Here is a 22,397-nt window from a genome sequence, read left to right as displayed (position 1 = left end):
ATCACACTTCACTTCACTTGTACCCTGAGGGATTGTCAGGAGTGCAGCCTTGGGTTCACTGGGTTTCTTAAATCCAGGGGGAGCTGATCTGAGCTGATCTTTGGTTAATGATCCTAGAACTGCACTCTTTACTCCCCTACCCACACACACAAAAAAAAAAAAAAAAGGAATTTTATGGATTGATGGCACCACTGACTAAATGTTGATGTAGGCTGTGAAACCTCCATTCAAGAAAAAAGACTTCACAGTGGAAAAATTTGAATTATGATGCCTGAGATAATAGCTAAACTACCTTTTAAAAAAATGTGAATGAGAACTAAACAAACCATTGTATGAAATCTGTGGGAATGCGTATTTGTGATTAAATCCCTCCCTGCCTCCTCTCACTCTGAAGGCCCTTTGTTCAAAACAGAAACAAACAAACGGCTTCTAAAACGAAACTAGGTGAAGCTAATCTTTTAATAACCTTGCACTGGACAGAAATTGGTTGATTGTCCTCTCCCCCCAAAGTCCACGTCACACGGCACTAAGAGCACGTTGGCAATGAAGATATTAACTGGCAGCAAATGATCTCAAAAATGTCGAGTCATTCATTTCCCCCGCTCGCGGTCATTACCAATTAGGTTTTTGCCATTTGACAAATCAAATCATGTTTTCTGCACAACATGGCTGTGTCGCAGGTAATTTTGCAACAACAATTTCTGGGAAGGACACACACACACACACACACACACTTACTTAGCTTCCACATGTATCGCAGACAGAGCCATTAAGCTGTCCCGTAGAGAGTTGCAGTGCTGTAAATATCTTGAGGAAATCAATCACAGCATGGACATACAGTGCCAAATTCAACTGTAATCAGCTCTCCATGGATGTTTATTTTCTTCCCATCCGTGGCTATGTTTGATCTCTAATTCACATTCATCCGCTCAGTATTTCCACGAAGCAGGTACAGTGGCTGCCGGAGATACTGTAAGCCCCAATATCTCTCGTGTCCACAGAGGATTTTACGTATAGCTTCCAAAAACGGGAGCGCTGGATTTGGCTTTTCGTCTTTCTCACTGGTGCTATACCCTTCACCCCATCCCAGGCGGGGCACACCCGGGCCTGCGCTGAAAATATATGGGCCTCATACAGGACTGACACCTTGAAATCCTACCTTGATCCAGGTGTCATGCTTTCCTTCTATTACTTTCGGCGCTGAATCAAAACAGTTTTGACTTCCCCCAGCAAAAAGGATTGTGGCCTCCGTGCTGTTTCCAAAGCAGTTTTGTCAAGGAAACTTTGCCGTGGCCTTTATGACCCCCATCTCCAAAGTGAGAAAACAATTTCCCTTCTCGCTGGGTTATTTGAAGTATGAAATTGCAAATAATGAATGACTGATTTTAGTGAAAGGAGGGCATTGTGAGTAAGAGACAAACAAAATGTCATTGTTTAACATTTGTATGAACGCATTTTATGGATTAAATCCTCCACTCTATAAATGATGAGCTTGGAATTATAAAGGTTTATCACGGTAGAGTGCAGTTTTGAAAGATTTCACATTCCAGCTGGCAAATGTGTTATGTTGTGAAAATTGGCTTTATAGCTCAGCAAGGCCTGCAGCCACATGATACTTTGAATGCAAGACATAAAGTCGAATGATTTTGTTATTTTGCAAGATTGTTAATTGGATCAAACAAAGGCTGAGGCTTATAATTCTGTAAGGCCAGTCTGGGTTCTGTGTGTTTACACTGAGGTCACTGCAGTTTCGGAGAGAAACTCACCGAGGCTTAATTTTAAAACATTCATTATCAGCTTAGTTATGAAACACATTAAGATTTGACTGCATCGAACAAATCAATTTTACTGTAGCGTTTTCTGTTTGAAAGAACACACAGAAGCACCGTACGGAATGTGAGATTGCATTTTGATTGGTATTTTTCAGTTCTTTTGTAAACAAAATTTCATGTTGCTATCCCAGAAAGTCATAACAGAAGTTACATGCTATTTTAATGCTAATGTAACAATTTTCCCCAGACCTCCTGCCCTCCCCCCATAAACTGCCCCACTACTGTGTCCCACTACTGCAAGTGTTAAACCCCTAATCCTTTAGTTACATCATGAGTCTTTGCAATTACAATGTTACTGACTAGAAAAGAAATCTTACATCACATCTGATTTCATTTTAAAACTTTATGAATAGACTGGTGACTTGTCCTGGGTGTTTCCCCTGCCTTCCGCCCAATGAGCGCTGGGATAGGCTCCAGCAACCCCTGCGACCCTTGTGAGGATAAGCAGTTTGGAAAATGAATTAATGTACTTTATGAATATTGAGATACTGAAACAATTTCCAATATTTCTATAAAAACTGATCAACAGGTCATATGTTTGGCCACTGTTACTTGCCCCTAAAGTAAGAAATGCTCTGCACATATTTTTGTAATACTCTTTGTCCAATGTATTTGCATCTAACTTTTATCCACGACTCCACCTTGTTGAAAAAGGCGCAGTATGCAATTTTGACCACTAGTTGTTGTCATCTGTACAAACCTTGTACACACACAAATTGCACGCACACACACAAGATAGCATATATTCCACTGAGCCAGTGTTAGCTGTCAGCCACTGGTTGAAAAAGGTAAAGAAAGTAAAGAAAAAAGTGATGTTTTTATGATGGAAACAGTGGATTTGACTCTCAACGTTGTCGTTGTAAAGTGGGCGAGGGTGAGTTAAAGAGGTCAGGGCCGTCCAGCAGACATGATCACGTGGATGGCCAGGACACAAAGCTAAAGTAAAAAGGGCCTCAAACGGTGGAGCCTAGACAAAAGAGTGGCGTAACTAAGGTTTGGGTGGGCACATGAACTACAGGCAAAAACATCTTAACTAGTGACATCAAATTCTGAGCAGCAGGCTTGCACCAGGCTCACCTCGCCTGATTCTCTCTCTCCATCCTCAGTAATCACTGTCCACTTCTCCCTTGTCTTCCTTTTGTGCTGGACATGTTGTTTTGTTCGTCTGTCTCACTGCCTCTTGCTGTGATACAAAATTAACATTTTGAAGAGACATTAGGACAGTAACGACTAGGCAGTTTTTTTCCGATATTACATCCACATACTAGAGAATAATCAAATTATAAAAGGGGGAATAAAATAAGTGGAAAAAAAATTCTTGGCTGTCTAATGCTGGGTTTGTTAAACCACCGATTAGCCCGGATTAAACCCCAAATCCTATCTTATCCTCTGTTGTTTTGTCATGAAAAAGCAAAGTGATATTGCCATTAAAGGAATACTTCACTCAAAAGCTACCTTGAATTACACTGCATGAACAGTTTGACACATTGAAACCTTTAATTTTATATCCTTTTCACTGCTGTTTGTCACAGTCGCTCTTCAGCTCCAGGCTTACAAAGGTGGCTACAGTTTTAGGAACGCTTGTTCTCTGTCAAGCTTCACATTATTATTTTTTTCATCTGTTTCTGAAAGCTACTGGGGGAGAATACATAATACAACATATATAGCTTTTACCCCCTTACCAGACCGGCCCTTTCTTAGACCCATTTTAGCGAGGGGGGCGGGGAGCTGCAGGGGGAAATAAAAGGTCAGCAGCAGATGCATAGAAGTGTTAAACATTATCTGAAAGCTGGGAACCTGGAGATTGATTTGAGATGCAGCTCAGCTCTGTGTGTCAAGTTATTATATTAGACTGAGCGTCTACAGCCTCTGAAAGGCTCATCGGCCAGCCATCCAAACAATGAGGGTTAAAGGCAGCAGGGTCTTAATCCTGTGGCTTTAAAGTACCACAGGCAGGGGGCGCCCCAGTAGCTCACCTGATACGAGCACACACCACGTGTCCAGGCTGCGTCCTGATCGCAGCGTCCTGGGTTTGAATCCGACCTCAGGCCATTTGCTGCATGTCGTCCCCTCTCTCTCTCTCCCCTGCCTTTCTTGTCTCTCTCTACTGTGACTATCAAATAAAGCAGACATGCCAAAAAAAAAAAAAATCTTAAAAAAAAAATGCCCTATTTTCTGGCTCACGCACTATTATTACTGGCCTTTCATGCTACATTAGCTAGCCTCTGTCAGGCCAGGGCTGACGGGTAGATTTTGATCGCTCTGCACTAAAACATATAAGCTTGGGACTGGATGGGAAACCGAGTCGTACTCAGCTGAAATCTCCCTTAATACTATCTTTTCCTACATTAAGCTGGTGAATATTTTACTTACAACAGCATTAAGCTAGAAAAATTAGGGTTAGGGTTAGAATAATATATAGATGGTCCCATTTTTCTACTGTCATTATACTAAGCCATCAATATTCATTTGAGAATGATATATATTTTCTACACAGAGTGGCTCTAAGAATATAATAAAACCACACAAGCATGAAGAAACCATTAAAATTTTCAGATAGAAGCTTGTACATTTCAAACTCATTATTGAGTATTGCTGTATTTAGGTTGGGAGCTGGCCAGTGGTTTTTACAGGGATTATCGTCCAACTGGTCATTGGTTTATGTCAGTGTGGCCACAGAGGCGTTTCTCCTCACTCTTCTTCCTTTTATCACTCAACTTTCCCCTCTCGCTCTCTTTAGAGACACCACATCACTGTTCTTCTCATAGCCGCTTCTTCCTGTCTTCACAGCCTGTTCTCCTGCTCCCAGCCTGTTATCCTCTTATTTTTTGTCTGCTCTACCTCCTCATTCCTCAGCTCTCCCTCCCTTCACTCCCCCTCATTGTCCTCAATTGCATCTGTAAACACAGATGCAATTGAGTACACAGTATTGGAATGCACTTCAGTCACAGATAGAGCAGCTCAAGACGGGTCTTGTGACCTTGTCTAAGGAGGGTGTGTTTTGTCAAGCCGCTCCTGTTTGGTGCCTGTGCATGGCTTCATTTAAGAGGAACATCAAAAGCTAATCTCCTAAACACTGATAAAAGCCTGTATGAAACAAGCATGCCAATGAATGATGCATACCTCCTACTTGCGAAAGTACTTTTTCGACCTAAATCTGTTTTTGGACATGTATATCTCTCCTGGAATGACTGCAGGAGGTTGTTACAGCTAATGCACTGGCTCACTTTCAGCACGCAAATAGCACTTATATCTTTAAATTTGATAATAGCATAAACACAATTTGCAGAGGTAAAAAACTGAAATAATATTTGTTTTATCATTGAAATGCAAAAACACAAATGTTCCCCTTAACAATGTTCTGTTCTTCTGTTTGGGGTTATTGTCAGTGATTTCTGCATCAGCCTCTGTGGCTGCAGGACTTCTAGTATGTTTCATTGGGTCTAATGAGCTCAGTGAACTGTATCAGTGGACCTACATTTACAGATTTGCCCCATTTGCACTCTGGTCTATTTCCTTCTGACCTCTGAGACTGTAAGTGAGGACTGAGTGACCAAGAACAGCCCAGATAAGCAGGGCTCATTCATTATTTATCTCCGTAAATTTCAAAACAACATCTCTGGCGAAATTTGTTGACTGGGGAACAGTTTTGGATAACGAATAGCACTTAAGATTTTGTGCCATCAACATGGTGAGTTAGCCCTGGCCTTCGCTGTGCCCTGGAAAAGAGGCCTATCTGTGACAAACATTTGGTTTACATATCCATCCTGTTCAGGGTTACTGGGCGACTTCCTGTCAGATCAAATCAAAGGAAGAGGCTGCAAACTTTCTTCAAACACAAGGACATTTCTGGAAACATGTTTCCTGGCATCACAGACAAGAGCTGTGGGGACTGAGACTTTTATCTCTATGTATTGACACAATTCCCTGCTTATAGGTGTCTGAGGCTATCTATGGCATCGATAGTAAAGCCTTCAGTTGCGCACGATGGTATTAGTGTTGCAGTTCTTTGCTCCTGTATCCGAAAAATTAGTGCCCCTCCACTCAAAAATGTTTTTCTTATGTTTATGTCTGGTCAAATGTGTGACCTTGACTATACTGATGTGTATCTGTCAGTAGAGAGGTGCTTTCACAATCCTCTCCTGAGGGTGGAGGTGTCTGTGCACGCCCCTAAAATCTGAGATCGGTCCTGTGAACAGAGCTCTGGTCACGAGCCGGTGAGCGAGCAGGAGGGGAGGTGGGCAGAGACCATTTGCATATTCATAGATCTGTGCATATTTAATGAGGGCAAGATTTAGAGATACATTTAAGGCACTAAGGGATGTATTTTCATTGAGAAGAACTTCTAAATATGTAATGCTGATGAACAGAGATTATTTTTAGGGGCTTAATAACTGACTGAAGGGGGACTTTAAACTGTAACCTACCAATAATATTGCGCTAGAAATAGAAACTAAAAATCTCAGTTAATAGTTTTGAGATTTGTATTATATGAACACTCCTGAGTACTTAAAATGTTCACTAAATATCTAGCAGATTTGAATTTTCAGATGAGCTCTGTAGTTACCGAAGACAATCTGATGTACAGTGGGCCTGCTTTTCCACATGCAGCTGTAAACATTCATATACCACAGGGGTTTCCCTTTCACTAGTGATCCTGGGGTATGCTTAGGCCTTTATCATGAATGAGGCTGGCCTCCCCTTTGCTCCCACAAATTATGACCTTTGTCGCTCTTAATTCAGGGCAAGCAGAAAAACAGAGCCACGCTGTGACTCCCCACCGGCTCCCATGTGAAATATGAACAAATGTGAGCACTAGGGGTGGACATTATTAAAAACAATAAGTCAGTCAGATGGCAACACACATTCGAGCTACAGCCCAGTGCTGCCAGCCTAAAGTATGTGCCTCTGTGGAGCCTCTGATCGTGAATAGCCACGCTCACAGAAAATAGCTATTCTTTAATATGCAGCAGCAGTTGAAACAATTTTTTACCCTTGAGCCGTGAGATTTGAGCGTGCCATATCCTAAAGGTTGGGTGCCCTCGTCTAACAGGGATGAGAGGAAGTGACTGACTGGATTTAGGGGAATACTCTGCAGTAAGCAGACCTGTGTGCTATTTTTGGAGTTGGGGTCTATATTTGCACGTCTGCTTGGGGTTCTTCTTACATACTTCACTTCTCTCTTTTCAGTGACACTTAACACCAGTAGGTAGGTTCAAGGCTGACCCCAGATCAGAGCTGCTTCTTATTATCTTTACAGTGGCATGAGGCTGCAAGGTCACTGATGCACTAGCCCAAATGTGAAGGCAACTGTGATTGTACTGTCATTATACTGTGCGTGCATACACGGATGTGACTTTCACACTCTAGTAACTAGGCTGTCTCCTCACTGCTGTTTCTGCGGATGACATTTCATCCTGTTTTATATCTAAATTCAGGAATGTTCTGTTAATATGAACGAGGATGTGTTGCCAGCTTGCCTAGGTTGAAGTAAGAGAGTAAAGAGCCAACAATAGCATGAAGTCACATCCCAAAAGGCAGCATTCATTTCCAGTAAGAGAACTTGTGGGCTACACTCCCATGCTGTGACTAATTTTCTCAATTCAGCTCAAGGTGGGCCTTTTGTTGTGAAAGGCTGCAGTTTGTGGCAGGGCAACCTGAGTCTAACTCTCTCTCTCTCTCTCTTTCTCTCTCTCGCTCTCACTCTTTCTTCCTAACCCACCACCACCCCAACCTGTAATCCGGCCATCGGTTGTCCAGGCAACAGTGCTGGCTACTGTTCTGCCACGTGCGCTGCGGCGCCGGGCCTGGATGAAAGTGCCTGGAGGGGGGCGATGCAAATCAACCTGCTAGCGTCCCACTGGAGATCCCCCCCCAGAAATCCTGGATATAACCCTGCCCCAGGGTTTTTCTTCTGCAGTGATGAGACACTCCATGCGTTATTGGAGCTCTGCTGAGAAAGATCTGTGTCATTCACATAAATAAATTAAAGAAACACCGTAGTTGGTATTCGTTTCAGTTAGATCAGATGTTAGCGGTGTGTTTACGTGCAGGGTGCAAGATGTGTTCTGGCTTTTTTGATGGGACTTCTGTCAAATTAATATTTTATCAGTTGCACATAAATGCTTATCTCATTCCAGTGCTGAATCTACAAACCCACAGCTCACAATTCACCTCGTAATTGCTTTGGAACCGAAACTTTTCTCTCACTAGCTCTCATGGTAGGCATATGGGCTTGCACAATGCTGTTGGTATGTAGCTATTACTGATATGATTTACAGACAGCACAAGGCAAGGAGGAAGCTGTCATATTGGAATGTGGATCACATATCTGGTACTAAACAGACACACACACACGCACACAGATATGGTTTGCTCCCACACATGCCATCAACACCCATTTGGCTCACTGTTATTGAGGAATTAGCCCAGTGCAGCTCTCAAGCTCCTCCATAATCTCTCCTGCAAACTTTGTGTGAACTCTGGTGCACATAATACCTTCATTCAGGAGTCAATGGTATGTGCAACAATAGCATAAAGCAAGAATTTCTCAAATGTCTCCAGCATAGCAAAAAACGGCCATAAAATGCATCACACACTATGCTGGGGACTGTCCTCTATGATTTCCTCTCTATTACATTTCATAATGAACTGCACAGGGCAGACGACTGTCGCTAGAAGGAAATCTATCACCTCTTTGTCACTGTACTCACTTCAGGCAAATTAAATGTCACTGACGTTAGCACCACACTACTCTGGATGCCCTAAAGTTGGTCGTGCTCATATGCTAAATATATTGTATATATGTCTGACCGTGACAAATGCATAATCATAGCAAATTAGGATCCTAATTATTAACAGAGCCTGTGACCAGGGTCTAGTTTGAAGCAGGATACAGGCCAAAGGGGGACATGGGAGATGATTTTCACTCTTGCCCCATCCCACTTCCACAAAAATACTCTAATTAGAACTGCATATTTATATATAAAAACTGACCAATTGACCAATGCTCACTCCCACTGACTTTTTTCCCCTGTCCCATCCCAGTCACATGATCAATAGTGAAACTGACTCCCATTTCGTGGTAATCCCGCGGGAGTATCCCGCAGTAATCCCCAAAAAATGTCAGCCTGTAACACATGCGGATGTTGTTCCACTTGCTGACCGACCTGGGTCAAATAGCATTTGCAGGAAGTTTTTAACATTTGTTTAATGTCTTTGGAGTATGGTGTTGTTGGTGTTTGCTACATCAGGATAATTCACATCATAACAGATGCATTACAAAGCACAAAAAGGTATCTGTCTTTTAGATACCTGTAATTGTCTGGATTTTGGAGGTTATCATAATTGCAATGATTGATTTGAAATTACTCTACAACCCTGGTCGAGCTACATTTTATAGTAAATTCACACATTTGCCTTTTTTAACTGTGTATTTCAGGTAAAATGTGAAGACAAGAACTATTTGCCTCCAAGCCAAACCCTTGTTAAATTTAAATTGCCCACAGTATATATAATAAATAGCTGCATGTTTCAAAGACATAAGGCAAGACTGTTTATTTCTGGATGGTGCTTATATTGGTTGTAGCTGCTTGTTAACATTTGACAGGAGAGTCATGGTGACAGCAGACTGTCATGGCTGTGTCACTAGGGTCACTCAGTGGCATGTGGGCAGAGATTAGTGCCCGCAGAGACTGAATCTGAATTGTTGATGCTTGAACTGACTCAGCCTATAAAGCAACTCAATTTGAACTGGAGGTTTGAAGTATCCCCAGATTTGCAGCTGAATGTAAAGCTTTGAGTTTCACGACAGAGGTAAAAATTCAACTCTCAATGCACTTTCAAATTCAGCCCTTACAATTCCATTTCAGCTCTGTGAGACACAAATGTGGGGGTTTACTTGGGGTGTGGTTAGCTTGAGGTGTGTTTGTGTTGCTGGTGCTGTTTTCTGCACTTTGGTGTGCTCTGCTGCACCTATTTTGTGTGATGAAAGAGGTTGAGGTAGATAGGAAGTACAAGTTTTCTTACAAGGTCGCAACTCTCTTTATGTAATTTTCTCTCCCATTCTCTGTCTCAGTCTGTCAGCCTGTCCTGCTGTCTTTCTATCCATCTGTGTCTAAGTGTTTGCTCACATCACTCGCTCCCTATTTCTGCTTCTCCATCTGTTTTCTTTCCGACTGTGATCATACGGACTGTTGCTTTTGGTTGTCAAACAGAAACAGCTACATGGTACTTGCTAGTAATGACAAACTGGGGTGTGGTTAAAATATATTTTCCTCCTCCAAATGACAGCAAACAAAGCAGTCAATTCTGTCCAGGAGTGATGGCTTGAAGTTTAATGTGAATGCAGTGTAAAAATAAATGACGCTCGTGTTCCCAGAACCTGCATTGTTCTGATCTACTCATGCACAGCTGTATGTAGCTTGTGCAGTTACTGTGCAAGAACAGTTGTATGCACTTAACACCATCTGGAGTTTGATGGTTTGTCTGAAGTTGTACACATTAAAGGACCACACCACTGATTTTGAATGTTTGGCCCATTTATACTTCAACTTACCCTCATTTTACATTACAACAAACCATTTTACAAAACATGCAGTGGTAAAGGTTTCACAACATACAATCAAAATCCCTCCATTTTCAAATTTGTATTTGTGGTTTAAACAGCCACCTTATAATGTTCTGCTTCTGCAGCTAACAAAGTCATGGGCTGTGTCCGAAATCACTCCCTAACCACTATATAGTGCACTATATAGTGATTGCGCCATTTTGTAGGGGTGTCCGAATGTTTAGTGATTATTAATGTTCACTATATAGTCCACTGAATGTATCCCACAATCCACCGCGAAATGTAGTGGACATCCAATGGTCACTAACCAGGCAATATATCCCGTCATGCATTGCGGAACAGCGCCAAACAACGAGCAACGTAGTGTCCGAAACGGTCCGCTATTGAGTTCACTATATAGTCCACTACATTGAATTCCCTATATAGTGAGTAGGGAGTAGTGAGTGAGTGAGTGATTTCGGACACAGCCATTGACATTCATAAACTACAGAGCTGATCATTTTCTGTGTAAAGCAAATGTTTCCCTGGGACTATTTTCTGGCAGAGGCCGTTTCGCTCACAAGTGCTCAAAACACAACAGTGCTGCTGCTTTTAGGAAAACTAATGTGGAGGACTTTATTATGGTGATGGAACACAAGTGTGAGAAAAGTCTGAAGTCTCTGAAAGTTCATTTTCATATTGTAGTGGAATGAATGGAAACCAATGGCTGGATAACATGTAGGAAAAATGATATGGCATTTCTAAAGTATATATTGTCCATGCTGAAGATCATTGCAAAAATCATTGGTATGGTCCTTCCAGAAAACACTAGTCAGAGAATGTTGTGGAATTGCGGATCAACCACATGTCGACCTAACATGACCTTGAAGAATGTCCACCTCCTTATCTGCCTCCTTTCATCAGCGGTATTAATATCAACAGAATGTCATCTGAAAGTGACGACACCTGTATCAGGGTTCACACTTTCTACAAGCTGGAGCCACACTAATTTGATTTGTGCCACTTTGCGAATGCTCTTTTTCGCCCTGATCTGTCAGCGTGTGCCAGACCTGTAAATGCTCATCCTGACCTCGAATAGCCTGACTGCCACCAAGATAATCCTGCAGCCTTGCTGAAGAGTGGAGAAACAGCACAAAAAAATCCACGGAGAGAGAGTGAGAGAGACAGAGAGAGAGAGGGACTCTTGGAAGATTCTTACCGACTTATTTTTCTTATTTATTTCTGTGACAGTAGGCCCTGAGTAGGGGATGAGGGTACAGCAGAGAGTGAGAGAGAGAGAGAGAGAGAGAGAGAGAGAGAGAGAGAGAGAGAGAGAGAGAGCAGCTCATTGTGTTGGTCCTGCTTGTTAGGGAGAGGCTGTGATCATGACTGGCAGTGGAGAGATGAAAACGAAGGGACGGCGGGGCCAAAGACTGAACCGTGATGGTAATGCATGTCACATCAATGAGGCCACGCCAAGAGGAGAAGTTGGGAACGGGGTCAGCTCCACATCCCATCTCACAACGCCGCCGCAAGGAGCTCAAACTCTGATTTTCACTGCTATCATTTGTTTGGCCTTTCTCTATCTCTGTCTTCATCTTTTTTTTTCCTCTGATCTGTCTCTGTTTCACTTTGATTGCAATTCCCTCTGCTTGTGAAGTCTCTCCTCATTGGACATCATTCATCTCTCGCCCCTTGTCCCTCACTCTGTTTCTTTTCTCCATGGCTGCAAGCTCTTTATAATCCATTGTATTCTGGACTGGCTTGTTGTCTTACACCACCTGTAAGGAGAATGCAGCCAGGATTAAATAAAGCCTTATTAAACCATAATTGTGCTACTTTGTCCAGCAAAGACGGGGGAGTTAGGTTGATTATAAGGGCCCGTGACTGCCAGCGGTCCTCGAACAATATTACACAACAGAGGTTTCCATTCAAGCAATCTGATTGGTCAAGAGCCCTGTGTTACTTATTACCACATCATTGGAGTCCTGTCACTTTATGTGTATTATTTTGTTGTCAAACTAACAGCTGATTATCTGTCACATGCGGGTGATTCTGCTTCTGCCAAGCTGCGAGCAACTGACAGCTGACATCTGATATCTAATATTGTGGTTATTAGACAACTGCTGTAGTTTCTTTGTTAAATAAATAGACTCATACGAGCGGTGAATTGCATGCAAGAGCCATCACAGTGAGCTAAAAGGACTGTGACTGGATCAGGCTGTTGGGTTTGAGCAGAGCAGTAAAATAAGCAGCTGTCATATGCAATAGTTTATAGCTGAAAATTCGTAAAGTGCTGCACTAATCCTGCAGTAATAGTCTCTCTCTTTCAGTCAAAGATGATGGGGAAAATGCCAGCCACCCGGACAAAACTCTATGCCACCCCAAGTAAAAATTTCTAGATACGCCACCGATCACTGCTGTATGAGTTACAATGAATAAAAGTAGTATTTAAAAATCAAAGAAAGCAGCTAGGACCTCTATGTACCTGACTGTAACACTGTTATATTTACACCAGGGGGGCTGTCAGTGCTCAGCTCACACACTGAGTGAATGTCAAGATTTTATATTTCATTATATCTATATGCATGTATATAGATGCATACAGATATATAGATATATCTCCGTGGCTCAAAATCGCTGAATGCCTGCCACACAGCTGCCTGCTCACTCTCCTCACTGCGCAGGCCTGTGCCAGTCAGCGTGCAGGTGTCGGGATCAGCTTTTAAACGGTCAAACTCCGCCCACACGGCGCACGGCAGGCGTACGCCGGCGTGCTAAGGGAGCGGACCTTGTTGTGAGTTGTTGCTAGGAGACTGAAAACCAAGCTCAAACAAACACGAAGCAGCAAAACGCCGTCAGGAGACCTCGATTTTCATCTGCACATAGGTAATAAAACGTGTGTCTGTGCTCCAGACTGAGGGCATGGACAGTGAAACAGCAGCAGCAGCAGCAGCAGCCAGGGCTTCAGCCACATCAGCTACCTCAACATGGAGATCACTCCGCGTTGTGTCCTGTTGGGTCTTATTCTTTCTTTTTTTTAAATTGCATTTTATTTATTTCTTTTTGGTATCAATGCATTCAATGCCAGTATCAATACAGAAAACAAGACTATATTGGCTGTATGCATACTTTTGGTATCTAGAGCTGAACTATAGGTTTTGAGCATGTGTGAAGCATTTTAAACGCCTAATACATGCCTCCATTTCAGGTTGAATCTGTCACTGAGGGGTGTGGATTTCAATAAACCAAAGTCATGCCGAAGAAAGCAGCTAAGAAAGGTGGAGGAGGTAAAGTGTCCCGGCTGACGGAGGAGGAGAGGCTGCTCCTCCTGCAGCAGAGGGCCCAGGCAGAGGAGGAGCAGGCCAGGAGGAAGGAGGAGATGCTGAATAAGTTCCTCAAGGTAAGTCAGACCTGGCGTGCACATTAATTACTGCGATATAAAGAGAAAATCCCGAGCACCAGCCCATACCTTCTGCTCTGTCAGGAGAAATAACGATGACCACACACTCTGTGACTCAGTGCAGTGTTTTAATCAAACTGCAGGCCGGCTGATTGGCTTCTTATTTATTTATTTATATATTTTTAATAATCTGTGTTCAGTCAGCTGTTCAGTCAGCCATCAGCCCCGGCCACACACACTAATCACAACAGTTTTACAAGTTTTACAAGAGAGTTTTACAAGACACACTCACGACATTTACAGAAAATAGGTTACAAGGTCTACTAAACAGTGTAGTCTAAACAGTGTGGTCAATTATACATATATTTGACATGATTTAAATGTTATGAAGTTTGAGAACCCCTCACCTAGACAACTGGGTAAGTTATGTTTATTCGGAAAGGTCATAAGGACGAAGCGTTCTTAAATAATGAATCCTGTATGCCTCACAGTTTAACAGTAACTATTCCATATTTCCTCCTCATGTAGCGTACATGTGTACAGTTTTCCTTGCATGCCCGCATTGAATGTATCTGTTTTTATTTGTGACCACTGTCTGTGGATCAAATTGCTGTACTGTACTCTGGCTTGAATATAAACGTTCCCTATAATCACAATTTACCCACTTGTCTAGGTCTGATTCTATGATGGTTAATGGGTTGATGTTTAATAAGCTGTTGTCTGTAAATATTTTAAATATGTCTTTTTTTGGCGGGTGTGATTGGGGCTGTGAAGAGGTGACTAAACACAGCTGATAAAAAATGTCAAACAGCCTGATGAAGCTGGCCGGCCTCGTGAAATGCCGGTTTGATTCTGCAGAGTCACAGTGTGCGGTCGTATTTTCTTCTTATTGAACACTTTAGAGCGTCAGAAGCTCATAAGTGTTTGTTCCTATGTCACAGGACAAGCTGCAGAAGGAGGAGAGGAACACTGTGGTCAACCTGTTGAAGGTGAACCAGGGGTGGCGTTCTATTCTCCGTCAGACTAAATCGGTCGAGCTTCAAAGAGATGTTGCTGAGCTCAGGCAGAGCTTTGAGCGCACGCTCGACTGCAAGGACAGCATCATTAAGGTGACAGGACCCTCTGAAGCCACTGCTTATGATAAGAGTTTGTGTGTTTTACATGTATTATCGAATCTCAAGATGTGACTGCATGTCTGTGTGTGGCAGTGTCTGGTGAAGGACCTGAGCGAGGCGGATGAGCAGGCGATGCGGGCGCGGCGCTCTCACCTGCAGTGTTTGGAGCGTCTGCAGGCCCTGCATCAGCACCGGCTGGCAGAGCTGCAGCAGCAGTGGAGCAGCAGCCTGCAGCAGCTGAGCAAAGACTTCAACTCTGACAGGTGGGTGTGTCTTGTCTACTGACACTGTGAGGGACAATATATGCTGCACCAGTCCAGTGCTTTTCAAAGTGGGGTCTGAGGACCCCAAGGGGTCCTTTAGGGGCTTCCAAGGGATTGTCAATTAAATATCTAAATATTTGTGAAAGATGTCTGAATGCAGCCCTTCTGGTGATTTTGTTGTTTCTAAATGTAAGACTGTGTTTTTGTCATTTTTATTTTTACTAATTTCTTGTTCTGGTGATTTTTGTAAGTTTGCTCATCATGTTTTTTTCATGGTTTTGAAAGAAATCAAGTAAATTTGCTCAGGGGTCCAAGGGTTAAATGTTTGTGAAAGGCATCAGATGCAAGAAATCTGAAAGGCACAATAAATCTGACAAACCAAATTTTCTTTTTTTCTCTGAAGTTTGCAAAGCCCCGCTGCAATCCACATGCTCCCCTCTGCTCTTTGTGTGTGTTTCTCAGGGAGCAGCAGGTGGCGCTACAGCAGCAGCAGTGTGAGTACCTGCAAGATGTGTGCTGTGCCATGCAGCAGCAACACAGCGCGCTGGAAACCGAGGCTCAGGAGGAGTACCAGAGCTCCTGTGACGGCATCAAAAACAGGGTACCTTTTTTCCACTGGCATTCCTTTGCCCTAACCTCAGCCCTCGTCTAACCTTAGTCCAGGTCTAATCTGAGCCCTGGCCTAACTTCTGTTCTGTCTAACCTCTGCCTTGGTCTAACTTTAATCCAGGTCTAATCTCAATCTTGGTCTAACATTAGTCCAGATCTAACCTCAGCCCTGGTCTAACCTTAGTCCAGGTCTAACCTCAGCCCTGGTCTAACTTTAGTCCAGGTCTAACCTTAGCCCTTGTCTAACCTTAGTCCAGATCTAATCTGAGCACTGGTCTAACTTCAGTCCTGTCTAACCTCAGCCCTGTTCTAGCCTCAATCCAGGTCTAACGTCAGTCCTAGCCTAACCTTGATCCTTGTCTAACTTCAGCCCTGCTCCTAATGTAGCCCTTCAGTTTTGGTCCACAAAGGGTTTCAGTGCAGAGTCTCTGGACCACACACAGTGTTGCAGCGTCTGCGTTACAGTGACCGGCTGAGTCATTGCTCTAAAACAAATGGCAGCAGTGAGCAGCACAGCAGCACTGTGGCAACAGCTCAGACTCCATTCACTGAAGCTGCTTGGACGGCAAGAACCATGACCGGACTGATGTGCATGGAGACCAAGTGCACTCTCCGTTCTGTAAAAACCACAAACCCTTAAGAGGAGCATGAATCGCCTGTAAGGCTTGGGGATATCCCACATTCCAAGTTATAAATGTGAAACGACAGGCCAGGACTTAGGCTGATATTGCACTTGAAACCTTTCATACAGCTTGGTTGTTTGATGCAAAGTTTCTGGCGAGTTACGCTGTGTATCACTCCATGCAATTAACTGGAAAGCTGTATGAAACTTAGTTGCATCAAGTCAAAACTCTTTGTATTGACACCGGCGGTACTGGTGTCATGACCTTAGCTAGTGGCCAGTTTTGTTAACTTCCAAGCCAGTCAGCGGTGAATGTTGCTCAAAGTTCTCACCTGTGCACAAAGTCATTTTAATTTCTTTTCATAACTAATTAATTGGAGAAAAAAAATCGCATTTCACTGTCTGATAAACAACGTGCCGTTCACATTTTAACCAACAGATATCAATATGGGTCTTACCTTCATGTCAGCTTAGGTTTGCAGGGTCTACTGTAAAGGGGGTAACGTCACTCCCCCTCGTGGGATATTGTTTAATTAATGAAATGTTTTTTTTTCAAGTGACATTGGTTCAGGATGTCATTGTAAAGTTTTCCCAGGCTCATCATGCTAGCTGCTACCTCGGTAATTAGCCAAGAACTTCAGAAAAATTTCAGTCAGTGTCAGTGTTGTAGCTGAAAACCTCTCCTGGTGTATATATTCCCTGAAAAATAATTATCGCTGCAGGACTTGAAAAAATTAATTTGTCCTAGCTTTTTCTGTATGATCTCGAGGGCTGCTGTACTACTACACGTTTGGGAAAGGCCACTTTTCAAACAAAGATGCAATCTTGTGACATCACAACAGCCAGTCAAATATGATTGGTTTGTTGGCATGACCGCCCTGGGCCAACATTCATTTTGTTATTACAAGAATGTCAGTAAGACAAGAAACTCATATTGTGTAATTATAAACAGGTTCTTCATAGTGGGGCTGAGCTCTTTATCTGTCAGCTCTCTGAAGAAACCTGATTGCCTGCTCTGACTCTGGATGTTGTGTCTCTGGTCAGAGCAATGAGGAGAAGCCGGCGCTGCAGGCCCGGTGGCAGGACGAGGCTGAGGCCTTGTGGCGTCAGGCCGAGGAGATTCTGTCCAAATACGACAAGAAGGCCGAGGAACGCCACACCACTTTCAAGGAGATGTCTGCCCGTGACCAGGCAAGTTTTTTTTCTCTCTGATTATGCAGCCAGTCAGCACCCAGTGGCCTCAATCCTAGTGGAAATCCTCTGAAATTTCACTAATTTTACAGCCATTGAACTGCATGTAAATCATTTCATTAATATATGGCATCATTCTAAATACTGGGCAATGAATGTAACAGTCCAGTAACTGGTAGATATTAGGAATCAAATGTAGTGATCATTTTATAGTATTTAGCCTGATTGACCGCCATCTATTTTACTGTTTAGCAAGTGCTCAGAACTGTCATTGAAGGCCAAAGGACTATATTGTACTCTTTTTCTCTGTCTCACAGCAAACAATGGACATGGTTTGCCTTTAAATGCCTATAGACTTTGGACGAACTGTGTTAACAGGATTAATGTGCTGTGCCTCCTCAGGACTTGGTCTGCGATATGAGGGCAAAGCTGGGCTTTGGTCAGAGGGAGGCTGAGGTGTTGGCTGGTGGGCTGGCAGCCCGCAGGGATGAGATAGCTCAGGGGACCCGGCAGCTCCAAACTCAGATAACTCAAAATCATTTGGCAGCCAGGAGACGGCTTGCCGAGCTCTGCACCAGAAGCACTGCTGCTACCAAGAGACTGCAGAGCATCATTGCCAAGGTGTTTACCTGCCCAACACTGACAGCCACATTCTGCAGCATTTTGTCTCTGCATCCATTTCTATTTGTGTCCATTTGTGTAACGTTCATGCACTCTTTGCTGTCTCTGATCCAGGGAGAGAAAATTCTGCGTCTTGCTGAAATGTGCCGGAAGCTGGAAAGTCAGCATGAAAAAGTTTTGCCATTCTTCACTTCCTCTCTGACTGCAGAGGAACAGAGCCAGGTCGGTCAGAGAGCACTTGAGCTTCCGTCTGAGGAACTGGCAAAGGTACTAAGGAATTCTGCTGCTCCAAACGTGTCATGTACATGTAACGCAGCCTCTTGAACTCTAATTTTTCCTTACATTTCCCCTTAAGTAGCTTCAAAGTTTTCCATATCATGGGACATATAACATCCATATTGTGTATCTGCTGGTTGCAACACTCTATTGAAGGTACATCATAATTACATTCAGTAAAATATTCAAATCCAAGATGCCATTGTTTTATGGCTACAGGTTTACATCAAATAGAAAATATATAAATGTTTTATGCATCATTTTATACCCATTTCCTGTTGTAATTCAGAAGGCCATTCTTGATATACCTGGAAACCTTGGGATCTCCACCAGCGTTAGTTCCGTGGCACCCAATAATGGGTGCAGCAGTAGTGAAGAGGTTAAATCAAAACCGACCTTTGTTAGCATGTTGGTTTGTATAGTTCCATGGGCGTGATTTGAGTCTACATGGTGGTGAAATATCCTCATTAGGTGCTCTGTGCTCCCATGGGCTGCTCATCCACAATACTGTACTTATGTCTCACCATGCTCTCCCATAGCAAAACAGCTCCCGAAATAAGCATTTAGCACATAAACCAATGCCAACAAAGAGGATTATAACAATATAAAAAAATCCAGGTAACTTGTTTAAAATCCTGGAAACTTTTTCCCCTGTAATTTCAGTTATTTGTGAAAATAATACTCAATAATATAATTATATATTAGACTCAATAATAATAATACATTGTGAAAAGTCTTTTTGTCTGGCAGAATGTTATTATGCAGAAGTTTCCTGTAGGCTTATTGATGGAAATGAATGGAAAGATACAAATACAGTGCTGCAGCGCTGTGGATTAGCAGCCCAGGGGTGCACAAGGACCTACACTGTAGTGAGGGCGTTTCACCACCATGTGGACTCACATCACATCCTGGCAGCTATACAGCCCAACAACATGGGTGGCACCAGAGTATTGGGTGTACAGGGGCTAATATTCCCAGGATTTTCATCAAACAAAGCTAGAGTAACCCAACAGCTAGATAGACACAAAACAAATAAGAGAGTAAGCCTAGCAAGAAGGGAATTACCTGTTAGGCCTACTCTGTCTCACTGGGATCACCAAATAGAGATGGCACAGTAGAATAATCTCATTCATTGTTCACACAGATTAATATTCATCTATATGTTCCCTTTGGTCTTTCGCTCTCTGTCCTTTTCTACTTGTAGACTTTCCTTCTGCATCTTTTCTTGGTACAGGTTATAATTAGAGTAGAAATAACCAAAACATCAGCTCAAGTGGAACTCTCAAGAATGAATCTGTAGACGAAACCATATCTGTCTGTTTTTAAGACTGGACTTTGCTGTGATTTAAAAATCAAGAGATAAAATACCGCTCCAGTGATTCCCTACCTTAATGGAGCAAGATCCGCTGTGAGGCCTTGGCATCATGCAATATGCAGTAACAACCTCCTCAGGTTTATATCTTTTGGAGGGGGTTAATTTTTTTAAAATTACAATTTCAGAGACATTTTCCCAAGCCTCTATTGCACCACCTATTCCCAACTCTCTACCTGAAGTGAAGTTTGATTGAGAGCATGTTTTTAGATGTTCATCAGTTTAAACTGTGTGTCCCTGCTTCAGGATATGCAGAACTATGCAGACCTGGAGCGTTTCTGGCAGCGCCACAACAAGGTTGTGCTGGATGTTCAAAATCTGAAGCAAGACAAGAAGCTCCTGATGGCAGAGAGGCAGCAGCTGCAGGCCCTGCTGCAGCAGCATGTCAACAGCTTCTCTGTCAGTAAGGAGACGCCTGACCACACCAGTCAGACCAGCCGTCTGCTGCTGGTGTCCAAGCCGAGCATCGCCACCACCATGGCTGCAGGCAGACAGGGCAAGCGCCACACCGTCATCGAAGCTGCACATGTAAAACAGTATGCACTGTAACGTACCACACAAACATCACCCGTTCTACAGTGCTGTTTGTATTTTGTTCAAGTTTAAAGGAAGATTAAATTGTTTTACCTTGAGGTTGGTGTACTGAGTTGTTGTTTTCTAGTTTAATTCCCTTACACAGTTTCTGCTAATGTGCCAGAATTATGGCGACTTTTTTTCTGTGGAGGTAGGGGAGACTGGGGTAAGTTGAGCCAAAGGGTAAGTTGAGCCACCCCCTGTTGCTAGGAAACGATAAAAAATATTGATCATGTGACCAAATGTTTAGGAGGAAGGCATCATTTCATGGAGTCTGTGAAGGTAAGAACCACATGGGTAAAGTGGTTAGACATTTATTTCCAAAAAAAAACATTTTTTACTCTTAAAAGTGAATTTAGTCTATCATCAGTTTCATGAGAATTGTGTTAAGACCAAAATAGATCATTTTAAATTTGTTTTATACATCAATTGTGGTATCTATGAGCTACAACATGAGGTCATAAACCTAGCATAAAAGTGCACCATTTTAGCTGTGGGGACTAAAAAAGTCAAAATGGTAGCTCTGGGGTAAGTTGAGCCATTTGGCCAGGGGTAAGTTGAGCCGGAGGCCCATACACTTAATAAGTGTATTTTGGCTGTAGCCTAAATGTCTTAAATATTAAATAATAAATAAAATAATAAATATCAATTACTTATTAAGTGTACAGGGTAAGTGTATTTTGGCTGTAGCCTATATGTCTAAAATATTAAATAAATATTAACCCTCCCCCATGCCCCCATGCCCCCGGTGGGCATGGGGGCATGGGGCCACGGCCAGTGTGGCCGTTGCCACCAAATGTGTTACATTCATATGCTCATAACTGACCTTACTGTCAGCAAGGACACCAAGAAACTAGTGTTCTAGTGTTTTCTTTCCAAAAACACAGCTGTTAATTTTCTCTTCCGAAGCGCATTTTAAAGCATGTTAAAACAGCTGTTTATTGTACCTGCTGAATTGTGTTTAATAAAAAAAAAAATACATATGAATGTGAAGAAGTGATTGTTATTTAGGGAGGGAGAAGGTGAGGGAGGGGTGGGATGGAGGTGGGGAGGAAGATGGGGGGTGAGTAGGGATACGGCTCAACTTACCCCGCTCCTATGCTCAACTTACCCCGCTCCTATGCTCAACTTACCCCATACACAGGGTAAGTTGTGCCACGAGACCACTTTTTTTGGAAATGCTATATTATGGAAACAGTTATGTTTACACTCATTCTGTTTGTTTGAAGAGATGCACAACATCCTGAAATATATGCAGATATATTAGTTAGTGACAAAACTATGATTGCCTTGATGTAGTGATCCTAAATAATATTTAGGATCACTACATCAAGGCAATCATTTTTCATATTATGAAAAATGGCTCATCTTACCCCAGTCTCCCCTAGAATCTAAGAGAGTACAAGGGGGATGTAGGGGAAGGACTTACATCCACAAATTTTCAGCACCATCTATGTTGGTTGTGGTGTCACTCTGACCTCTCAAACAGACTATGCACCTGGCCACCCAAGTGTAAGCCTTGGGAAATGGTGTTTTGTGATGACAAAATGCTTCTTCTTATTAAATATTAAGATGCGGCATTTTTTGTATTCATTGGATACTATAAATCATCCAAAATCATCATCATTGTATTCTTTAGATTTCAAAGTGATTCATGATCACATGAAGCTATTCAAAGTAATAAATATATATATATATATATATATATATATATATATATATATATATATATATATATATATATATATATATATAGATTTACATTTACATTTACATTTACATTTAGTTTATGTCAGGGACCACACACAATTAAAAACATCATATTCCAGGAGGTCTGATGCATTGAAGGCTACAGAGATATAGCTAGACAGTTCCTGGGAAGGATAAAAAAGTTGCAATACAAGAAGTGCTGCAAGTAATTGGATTTGTTTTGCTCAGATTACTGTAATTAGATTACTTCCCCCTGTAACAA

General features: G+C 42.5%; 1 protein-coding gene across 2 annotated transcripts; it reads left to right on the top strand.

Annotated features, from left to right (window-relative positions):
• Nucleotides 1-13,137: 13,137 nt before the first annotated feature.
• On the top strand, nt 13,138-20,478 carry drc2 (dynein regulatory complex subunit 2). 2 transcript variants are annotated; one of them, XM_030071596.1, is made up of 9 exons: nt 13,138-13,269; nt 13,592-13,783; nt 14,725-14,892; nt 14,992-15,161; nt 15,624-15,762; nt 17,437-17,583; nt 17,986-18,204; nt 18,319-18,471; nt 20,099-20,478. In XM_030071596.1, exons 2-9 carry the CDS (start codon nt 13,637-13,639, stop codon nt 20,399-20,401), a joined length of 1,446 nt encoding a protein of 481 aa, XP_029927456.1. In that variant the 5' UTR covers nt 13,138-13,269; nt 13,592-13,636; the 3' UTR covers nt 20,402-20,478. The 2 variants fall into 2 exon arrangements, with proteins under 2 accessions (XP_029927456.1, XP_029927457.1); XM_030071597.1 differs by lacking the exon at nt 13,138-13,269 and having other exon boundaries at nt 13,560-13,783.
• The last annotated feature ends 1,919 nt before the right edge of the window (nt 20,479-22,397 follow it).

Source organism: Myripristis murdjan, chromosome 16 (assembly GCF_902150065.1).
Source record: "Myripristis murdjan chromosome 16, fMyrMur1.1, whole genome shotgun sequence".
Lineage (NCBI taxonomy): Eukaryota > Metazoa > Chordata > Actinopteri > Holocentriformes > Holocentridae > Myripristis > Myripristis murdjan.
The sequence above is the reverse complement of the archived record's forward strand: the minus strand, read 5'-3'. Positions and strand labels throughout refer to the sequence as shown.

Bases quoted from the DNA above. Each gene is read 5' to 3' on its own strand.
- drc2 (XM_030071596.1), top strand. From the start codon at position 13,637: ATGCCGAAGAAAGCAGCTAAGAAAGGTGGAGGAGGTAAAGTGTCCCGG. The intron at 13,784-14,724 runs GTAAGTCAGACC...CCTATGTCACAG, and splicing joins TGCTGAATAAGTTCCTCAAG to GACAAGCTGCAGAAGGAGGA. The intron at 15,162-15,623 runs GTGGGTGTGTCT...TGTGTTTCTCAG, and splicing joins AAAGACTTCAACTCTGACAG to GGAGCAGCAGGTGGCGCTAC.